The sequence below is a fragment of the Montipora foliosa genome, chromosome 9 (genome assembly GCF_036669935.1).
Source record: "Montipora foliosa isolate CH-2021 chromosome 9, ASM3666993v2, whole genome shotgun sequence".
In the NCBI taxonomy this organism is placed as follows: Eukaryota; Metazoa; Cnidaria; class Anthozoa; order Scleractinia; family Acroporidae; genus Montipora; species Montipora foliosa.
In genome coordinates, this window is record NC_090877.1 from 40,476,057 (window position 1) to 40,486,056 (window position 10,000).

Consider the following 10,000-nt stretch of genomic DNA (forward strand, 5'->3'; position numbering starts at 1 on the left):
GTTCACCTCAGTGTTGCACGGGTCCGTCTGTAAACAGCACTCGACCAAGAGATCAGCTGTTATAGTCCATGTCCTGATTTACGCGTACACACTTCCGACTTCATCTTTAGCCTCTTACGCAGAATTTAGGAGTAAAGATTGCGTGACATTCCAAAACAGTCTTCGTGTGTTTTGAAACCATCCGGCCATCCTGGCACGAACTACGACAACAACAGTCAGAGGACTTTAATTTAATGATGGAAATATACGTAGAGTTGAAGTATATGCCTTACCAGGTGCGCATGAGTAGGAGCTTGCCTCTCCTATACAAGCCCTATGAGTCAACCTTTGATCGTATCTTTCTATTTTTAGAACGCCACGAGTTCTTCGGCTCTGCACACACTGTTTAGAATGGCCAATCAGAATAAAGTTATTGTGGAACAAAGACAAAAATAGCAAAAACAATGTATGCAAACTGTGCAAATGGATGTAAATTGTTGTCAATGTGAGTTTCCTGCTGAAGGATTAGTTCTAAATATAGAAAGATACGCGCAAAGATTGACTCAAGGATATAATGCATTGGGAGGCTCCTAGTCATGGGCTCCTGGCCTTACATGTTTCCGTTCTTCCCCATAAAAATTTTTCCACTCCCTGTGGTGTTCAACTCGTGAAGTGAAGTACGATTTTGAGATAGAGCGAGTTTCAATCAAGTGTCGTAAAACCAAAACCAAAGTAATTAATTTGGCCAATCAAAAAGGAAGGAGACAATCCAGTAAACCAATCAAATCTCCAAGTAATTACACGTAGCCAGCACAAAGCGCGGGAAAATGTAGATGCGCAAGCCACAATTGGTTTTGGTTTCATTTCTGATTGGTTGAAAGCGAAAACTTTGAACCAATCACTGAGTGAAGCAATCATAAACCAAAGTAATTATGTAATTACTTTCGACACTCAATGGCAAACCGCTCTAAAATCTCTCTTCTTACTTTTGATAGCCCGGTCGATGTTGTGACTGGGCATTTCCGTGTAGAGGACTCAAGGCCTTTTTTTAAATCTGTATCTGGGCCAGTACTATCCTAGTTTTGTTACATACTCCGTTTTTTGATACTCAGTCCTTGTTTCATACCTAGTCCGCAGTCCGCGTTTTATAAGCATCGTTTGGCACGCACTCACAAAATTCTGATCTTGATCCTGATGCAAAATACTGTGCAAGCTTTTGGTCACTTTTTAAAACAACATTGGAATGGGGGGGAGGGGGGAAAGTAGGAAGAATTTACTCTTTATCACACAGACAGATTAGAGCGTCACATTTTCCCAACGAGTTTTGTCCAAGATCACCAGTGTTACCCAATCTAAATGGGTAATATCCATATAATCTAAATTTAGATCAGTGGGTGCAAGCCATCTCAGATGATCATCCGAGTCATCTAACCATGCATGCACCGTATTTAGGTCTAAGCACCCATTTTGAATAGTGCTGATAAACTGTGTTTAAGTCTAAACGCCCATTCTAAGTAAGCACCCATCTTAAATCCATTAGCTTTCAATATTGGTAATAGGTCTCTATTTAAATATTATAAAAATTCGCTTTCATTCAGCAGCGTGCTTCGATGGTGTGGTGGTTATCGATAATTCGTTACGCGTGGCTAACGGACTAAGTTCAACCTTTTTGTCATCCATGTCCGTCGATCATCTTAAACAAAAAATTTCCTTTTTTTCCCTTTTTTTTCCCTTCTTTTTTCCTGACGAGAAAATTTCTAAGTATAGGGTAAACTTCATGTAATTGAAGTGAAAGAGGAAACGCATATTTAATGAGTTGCTTGGATGACTCGAATGATCATCTGAGATGGCTTGCACCCACTGATCTAAATTTAGATTATATGGGTATTACCCATTTAGATTGGGTAACACGGGTGCCAAGATTGTAGTCCGTAGTCAAAGTTTTGTATTCAGTCCGTCTTTTATACCCAGTCCTCAGTCCATGTCCGCAGTCCTGGAAGCCGATACGAACTCATGCCGGTCTGAGTTCGTCCCGGCCTCGTCCCGGCCTCGTGTGACGGTTGTAATAGCAGCTGCAATAGAATGCAGTGCAGAACTTCACTTATGGCGTTAGGTACGTTATGCGCTGATCAAATAGAAACTTCAACATCTCCCTCCCCAACCGGGCAAAGCCAGGGCATTTGACTATCTTCTGTGCCCAGGGAGTGGGGAATTTGACCTTTGCCTGCGTCCACGAGGTGCGAAAAATTGAACCGAAAGTGTCAGGTTTTTTTTTTATTTCGGACGCCGAAGTCGCTAACGGCTATAAAACATGTGTTTGGACAAGATTGAAGAGTTTGAATGAAGAGTATATAGCATTTGTGAGCGATTGGCTTACAAAAAAAGATTTTCAAAAGTTGTCTTCAAAGGAATTTTGGCTGCGTAATTCGTCTTTGTCATACAATAGAGTGAATACAATATGGTACGTTTTCACATCCCCATTTCATTGTTAAAGCTCTGAAAGCTGTACCTTTCTGTTAGAGGTAATCAACCAACACTGAACAATTTAAAATACATGCAGTCGTAAACACTCTAGGCTCTGTTGTTGATAAGTAGACAGTTTCCTCGTTAAACAACTTTTGCTGCGTTTGGAGTTAGAGCAGCTTATACTAGCTTAGTGACATTGTCCGACTTTTAATTTAAATTTCAAGTCACTTTGAATAGTTTCAATATTAAAGTTGTGTTTTCGTAGCAGCTCAAGTCTGGTAAAAACGGCATCATCATATACAGGGTCACGAAACATGTGTTAGCATGTTTATACACAAGCGTTATCAAGACGACAGGAGCTGATGACGATTAATATTGTTCTTTAGTAGGGTATGACAGACAAATCTGACGATAGGGTAGGGCATTTGAACACCATTTTGGCCCGAGGGGGCGGGAATTTGAACGATCCAGTCTTCAAAAGTTCAAATGACCCGGCCTTTGCCCTGGGTGGGGGTGATGTTAAAGTTTTGAGTTGATCGGCGCATTAGCTTACACATGATACGTTACGTTACTATTTCAGTACGTTGGGTCACATAGCCGCTGAATTTTTCTTATGAAGGAGCTCAGGATAAATACCAAAGCAATATATAACATTATGGCCTTCCGTGTTTCCTAATTCTTCAACAATGGTCGAAAAAACACCAATATTTCCAGCGAAGGACCCTTCTTTAACTACTGTCGTTAATTTATAGATGTTATTAAATTCATTCTTCTCATATATAAATAAATGAAGAAAACATACCGTGAAGTGATTTTTCACAACGGAGTGCAGGTTGCAGGGTTGGGTTTTACCATAACTGAAGCAACCCAAGCCTTCCGCACAAAAATGCTAACCTTAGGCTAAACATTATCTTTAATTTTAGCCGCTAATGTTTTAGGTTGTTCCAACCTGCAGTCATCCATCGGGAAGTACTTACCCATCCATCAGCCAGCTTCGGAAACCATGGAATACGTGCATGAAATGCCCGTAGTTGCTGTTTGAAGAGAGCTGGGACGAGCGCGGGAAGTGCTGTTCAACACAAGCAGACGCAAGATAGACGCAAGTCTTTTATTTCTTTCCTGGGATTACGTTTGCTTTCAACATCGCAGCCTGATATCAGCAAAACATGTCGGACTGGTCGTCGACTTTCTGGGCAAGCACTGCTGGCTTGTTTGACGAGGAAGACGGCGGGGACAATTTTGATCCAGATCAACAAGTAAGATAAGCTGGATAAGATTGCTGGATGTCTGGGGACAACAGATTTGATTTTTCCTCTTGTGTTTGGCTATAAGCCTATATATAGTCTGCAGAGTATGGCATATTTTGTTGAGGTCCGCTTTGCCGCCATCTTGGATAATGTGAATGACATAGGGTTGGAGTGAGCCAAAAAAAATGTTTAACGGAGAGGACAAAGGGTTTGACAGGGAGAGCAGTCTCTCTCTCTTTTGCCAACACTTTCTCTGCACCTCATTCGATCCACCAGTCTTTAATTCTCACTTCTCTACCAGCTACAGCACACTTCCAAAATAACAGCCTTTATGGATTAGGATTGAAATAGCCATCTTTAATGAGCATTCCTTTACCACGGTTCTCAAACCCTGACCCTATTAAGGGTAGAAAACAGAGATTTGATACCCTTTTTAAGGCCCAAAAGGCCTTGCACTTACGGCAATACAAGCTATAAACATCCCTTATAATCACTTTGTTAAACTTAATAGACCATATCTTTTTCATTTTGCTCGTTGGGGTGGATACTGCAATTTAGTGACCCTATCTAAGGAATATCTAAGGATCACAATTATTATACCAAACATACGAAAAAGGATACCCTGTTTAAGGACTGAGCACCTCAAAAACCCTACCCCTATTGGGCGGCACATACCTATATAATTTTATAGCGTACATAAGAGGGTACCCCCGATTATCGATCGACTGTCGACTGATATTTCGACTAATTAGTACTGTTGACCAACATGGCAAATGACTGTCGATCAATACATTAGTCGAGACTACCTACAGTAAACATGATCCAAGAACACTGTGACAGCCTATCACAAGCTTTTCTGAGCTCATTACTACACCCACAGATGACAAGCCATGACTGATGTAATAAAAACAAGTTAAAGTGTTTCCAAACACATTAGAAAATTGCCTTCCTTGAGGATGGTTTCCTCACTAAACAATTAACCTTTACAACAGGACTGTGTTTCTTGGTCCCTAGGATGAATCTATTTCTTCCATTGTGTTGACTGATTATTGACCGATACACTGGTCAAGTATCAACCAATAATGATCTCTCACATAATTGCTCAATAAGAGCAGGACTTGGTGTTCCCAGTGTGTTATGGTCTGGCCTGAATTCTACAGCAAAATGTTGCTGGCTTGGCAGTGTTGTCTCAAAAAGACTTATGGTTTATAACTGGCCACGTAAGCAAAATCAGCCATAAGTCAGAAGGGACTTTGTCAAGTGCTGGGACACAAAGCAAGGCCCACTTACACTGTACAATTTAACCAATTACGTGTAGATTAAACAATGTGAGGTTTTGACAGGCCTACATGTACCTGTCACTCCAAGGAGTGAGACTTGATAGTCTATTTTACTCTGTCAAATGCCAGACAAATAATTGTACTCGTCAATGAGGACATTTTTAGGAGTTAATGGGTTACAGTGTATTGTGTATGTTTCTGCCCTTGCAAGAGTGGACAATGGGGTTAAAGTCATATACTTATATGTAAAGATTAGGAACACAAATTTATGGAAAGTTAGGATTGTAAAAGAAGCAAATTTCTAATGTTCGAAAAGCCTTTTTGATTACTCTTACCTTGGTCTTAAATATGACAGACTCGTTGGGAGAACAAGGATAGCCTCATCTTGGTCATTGACTGCTCCAAGGAAATGTTTCAGCGGACGAGAGGAGAAATTCCGTTTCAACTGTGCATCAAGGTATCATCAATTTCATAATTTTAATCTTCTGTACGTGCAGTGAGCCAATCCAAAGATTGCCAGTTAGGGAAAACTACTCTTTTTCATTGATTTACTGGGCGACAATGGATTAGGTGGTTGAGCATCTGGCTGCCCCGCGGGAGGCCGTGAGTTTGACTCCGACCGGACCAACGCTCAGAGTCTTAAAATAACTGAGGAGAAAGTGCTGCCTTTGTAATAAATTACATTTTCAAATATCTAGACTTTCAAGTCTTCTCTGATATAAGGACTATAAACCGTAGGCCAGTGTCTCACAAACCTTGTAAAAAAACTCAATGGATTGTTAAAGATCCCACATACTGATTGAAAAGAATTGGGTATGGAGTTCCCGGTGCTATGGTCTGGTATGATTGAGGGTCACAAGTTAGTTAGCCTATGGCTATTATGTGCCACCCTCATTAAAAGAGTAAAAGACTTCATTAACTTTTTCCCTTTCCTTTACAACAAAAACAATTTAACAATTTCAGTCCTAGAAGTTTGAGTCACCTAAACCTACTAGGTTAATAGCCTTAAGCTTGTTCTTGTAAGCCTTCTTTTCTATCAATGGTAGGGCATCCTACCATCCATACTAGTGGTCACACAGTTGTGCATCTGATTCTGCTGAAGAGCACTCATACTTTTTTAGAGTATCCCTATAGCATTATTGAAAAGTGCATCTCTGACTCTACTATATGTATGTGGTGTATATAGGCCACTTTAGAAAATACCATCTTTTGTTTGTCCCCCCACGTTTTGCATAAGCGTTGTTTTTGTTTTCTCTTGAGACCATGGTTAAGTCCCAAGAGGAATTTGAAACAATGCTCTGCAAAATTTGGGTGGACAAACAAAGAGTACTGTGGTATTTTCCAAAGTGGCCTATTCAACTTTCACAAATCCTTTCTCTACTAATAAAATTCATGTTGCTTTTCGTTCTACCTTTTTCTGGTAGTGTGCTGTTAGTGTGCTCAAGAACAAAATTATTAGCAGTGACAAAGATTTGATCGGTCTGGTTTTCTTTGGAACTGTAAGTCTGTCTTGAATGACTTGAGTTGTACTATAAAGATTACAGCCAAGCGCTGTCATGTAACTAGCAGTAAGTAAAGTATCTGCAAAATGTAAACATTCAGATTTTTCCATGAAACAATTCCAAAAACAACTTAGGACTGGAATCAATGGAAGCAATGATCTAAGTTGCTCCTGGAAGATCTAAGATTATTTTATATTACACTGAGATACTGTGAAATGATTTTAAGATTTCACAGTTTTGCAATAGTACCCATTTTGATACTTACAAGATGTCTTGTCCATTTACAAGTCCTACATTTCTAAGTTCTTTAAATTATCAGTTCTTATTGTAACTTGATGTAAAGTGTAACAAAACATTATTTGCATTCCCGTACTTTGTCTCCTGGGTACAGTCTCTTGAGATTTGGTCTTACATCTTCATACATCTCCATGTTTAGTCTTTCTCTTTCCTTAATTGCAGTCATTCTTTGGTGCATCTGCAGGTGCATGTGTATCTATTTTTCTTCTTTTTCTTCTTTATTCTTCTTCTCTTCTTATCTCTTTCTTCTTTCTTCTTCTTCTTCTTCTTCTTCTTCCTTCTTCTTTCTTCTCTTCTTCTTTTTTCTTCTTCTTCTTCTTCCTTCCTCCCTCCTTCTTTCTTCTTCTTCTCCCTTTTCTTCTTCTTCTTCTTCTTCTTCTTCTTCTTTCTCCTTCTTCCTTCTCCTTCTCCCCTCCTTTCTTTTCTTTTTCTTCTTCTTCTTCTTCTCCCTTTCCTTCCTTCTTCTTCTTCCCTTCTCCTTTTTCTCCTTCTCCTTCTCCTTCTCCTTCTTCCTTCTTCCTTCTCGCTTCTCTTCTTCTTCTTCTTCTTCTTCTTCTTCTTCTTCTTCCTCTCTTCTTCTTTCTCTTCTTCTCTCATTATCGTTATCATTATTGGTAATTTATTATTATTACAAAAAATGATTTGTAGACTTATTCTCTTAGCAAAGTGACATATTACAGAGACCCTGCCCTTTGTAGTGTTTGTTTTTCATCCTGCATTTTAAATTTTAGGACAAAAGCCAAAACTCAAGTGATTTCAAGCAAGTTTTGGATGTATATCAGGTAAGGCTTTACAGGGCTTGAATTAACGAAAAAATCCAGTCGCATTTTGCGATAAGATACGAAAATTTAGTCACAATTTCGCAAATTTTTAGTCGCAAAATCGCCGCGCTGCATTGTGTTGTCAGCGGTTTTAGCAAAAAAATATGAGCCCGCAATACTTGTGTGTAAAGAAACCGCTGAAAATGGCGAATGATCGAAGAAATGGAGCTGTGCACGTAACATCGCAGCTAAATTACTCTACAATTACGCTATCTTCAGAGAAATTCACAGCGAGAAACAAAATAATTTTGTCATTTCTTTATTTATTTTAGCAAAAAGTAGCAGCAAAGTGGCAACTGCTAACCCTTTTGTTTCGAAAAGCGAAGGTGACAACAAGTCGCAAATTTGCAACTTCTCCAGATATTTTGGTCGCAAAGGGAAAAATTTAGTCGCAAATGCGACTGTATTGGTCGCAATTTCGAGCCCTGCTTTAACAGAACCTCAGTAATTTGCCTGAACCTATTTGATCGTTTTTTTTTTTCTGCCTATAAAATTGCCTGACTCGCCATCAGTACTTTTAACTACGTACATATACAGCACAGCAGGGATCCACATTCGTGGTCATCTGGTGGTCCCAGCCGACTAAGGCTAAAAACCCGTCCGGACGAGCATAATAACTCCAATTAGGTTCATTTTCGTGGGATGTGAGTGAAGTTTTGATAAGTGTCTTTTCATGAATGCCATCAATACAATACAATGACTTTTATTTCAACACGATGGTGATTTAAAGCGTTTGCCGCTTATCAGGTCGTGCATTTAAGCTAACTAAAAGTTAATTAAGCAGTAAAAGTATATTAAAACAGTCTTACATGTGGTGAATAATATCAAAAATCATTGTTATTATTGTGGGGCATTGTTTGTGGAGATTCTACCTGAAAGTCTAAATTATGTAGATTGTCATATTTAGAGGCCATTCTATATTTAGACGCCATCAAAATGTTATAATATAGAATGTAATTTCATTCTTCAGGATCACTTTTCGTTCAAATATGGAAACTTCCATAAAATAAGGAATAAACATGCAGCTTTCCTCAGCAATGAAATCTCAAGTGTCGTCACCATCTTTGACCATGCGCACTGTATTTTCCATTCTTAACCCATTGACCACTGGGAGTGAGACTTAACAGATTTTACTCGGTCCAAAACGCCAGACAATAATTACTTGTCAACTGGGGGTATCCTAGGGTGTTTCATGTGTCAATGGGTTAAGCTTTGTTTTTTTTCACAGGAGTTAGATTTTCCCGATGCCCAGCGTATTCTGGATCTTGAGAAGTTTCTTGAAGGTAAGAACTCCTGCACTTACTCAGGGTTTTCATTTGAGCAGGGTTCTCCTTATCAGGCGGTAACCGGTAACATTTACCGCTTGTAAGAGCACTTATTACCGCCTGCAAACGGTCAGAAGTCGCTTATCCTTTGCAAAACGTCTAACATTAACCAATTGCTTTACCGGTTTGAAAAGGTCCCTTACGTGTTTCGCTGAAAACTAGGGAGAACCCTGTTTGAGGCAGGAAGCCGGACATTTTGTCCGGTTGTTTACCTTTTCACATCCAGCACTTTGATGCAATAAATTTGTAGATGTGTCTCTTCTTTTTTTCCTTTTTCCCTTTTTTTTCTTTTTGGTCTTGGGTACAGACTGTATCTCAGGAAGCCATGGGCTGAATCTTGAAACACAAGACAAGGAAAGGACTACCCAGCCAAAAAACAGAAAATGCATTACATATTTAAGCATTGCCCTACTCGCTCGTCTGTTTCCTATTGTCAATGTCTGATAGGAGGAGCAAGGATGGCACATTCGGTTTATAGATATGGTATCAGATAGGAAAAACATGTACATTGCAATGGAGGTTGAAGACTCATTTTGACAAATGCCAAAACTTAAACCCAGACTTCCACAAAAAAACCACAGGTGCACACTTAGAACTATGGGGTACTCAAGCCTTAACGCTATATTTCTGGTTGCATCTCAGCACGGCATGGATTTGATCATAGGGGGTTTGCTAATTTATCAGTGCGGGTTTAGTTGGCTAGCTTTAGAAACATCCATGGACAACTTGGAATTTTTTTAATTTCAGCACTGCCAATTGGTGGTCAAATTTGCTGAAGAAAATAGGTTAGAACTCAACACCAGGAACTCTGTCCCCTTGAGTATGCAATCAGTGGGTAGGTTCTTGAACACCCCACATAATTTGATGACAAAAATGTTGTGATCCAGGCCTATAAGAGTGTGTGATAAATTATTAGTCCTTACCAAAGAACAATGAAGGGGTGAGCTACATGTGCTAACTAAGGACACTCAATGGTACTGCGTCAGTGGGAGACAAAAGCACAAAAAATAATATATTTTGTGAATCAAGGAACAAAATGATTTATAAATTGAATCATACATTGAACTGCGGATGTGAAATCAA

At 39.4% G+C, this 10,000-nt stretch overlaps 1 protein-coding gene across 2 annotated transcripts in view; it reads left to right on the top strand.

Moving 5' to 3' along the window:
• Positions 1–3,491: 3,491 nt before the first annotated feature.
• Positions 3,492–10,000, top strand: part of LOC137969457 (X-ray repair cross-complementing protein 6-like) — a 28,361-nt gene continuing 21,852 nt past the window's right edge. The window contains exons 1-5 of one of the 2 annotated variants that reach the window (XM_068815697.1): positions 3,492–3,701; positions 5,328–5,429; positions 6,397–6,471; positions 7,503–7,553; positions 8,821–8,875. In XM_068815697.1, coding sequence (XP_068671798.1) covers positions 3,612–3,701; positions 5,328–5,429; positions 6,397–6,471; positions 7,503–7,553; positions 8,821–8,875 — 373 coding nt within the window. In that variant the 5' untranslated portion in view covers positions 3,492–3,611. The remainder of the gene's footprint in view (positions 3,702–5,327; positions 5,430–6,396; positions 6,472–7,502; positions 7,554–8,820; positions 8,876–10,000) is intronic. The other variant, XM_068815696.1, reaches the window with a different exon arrangement.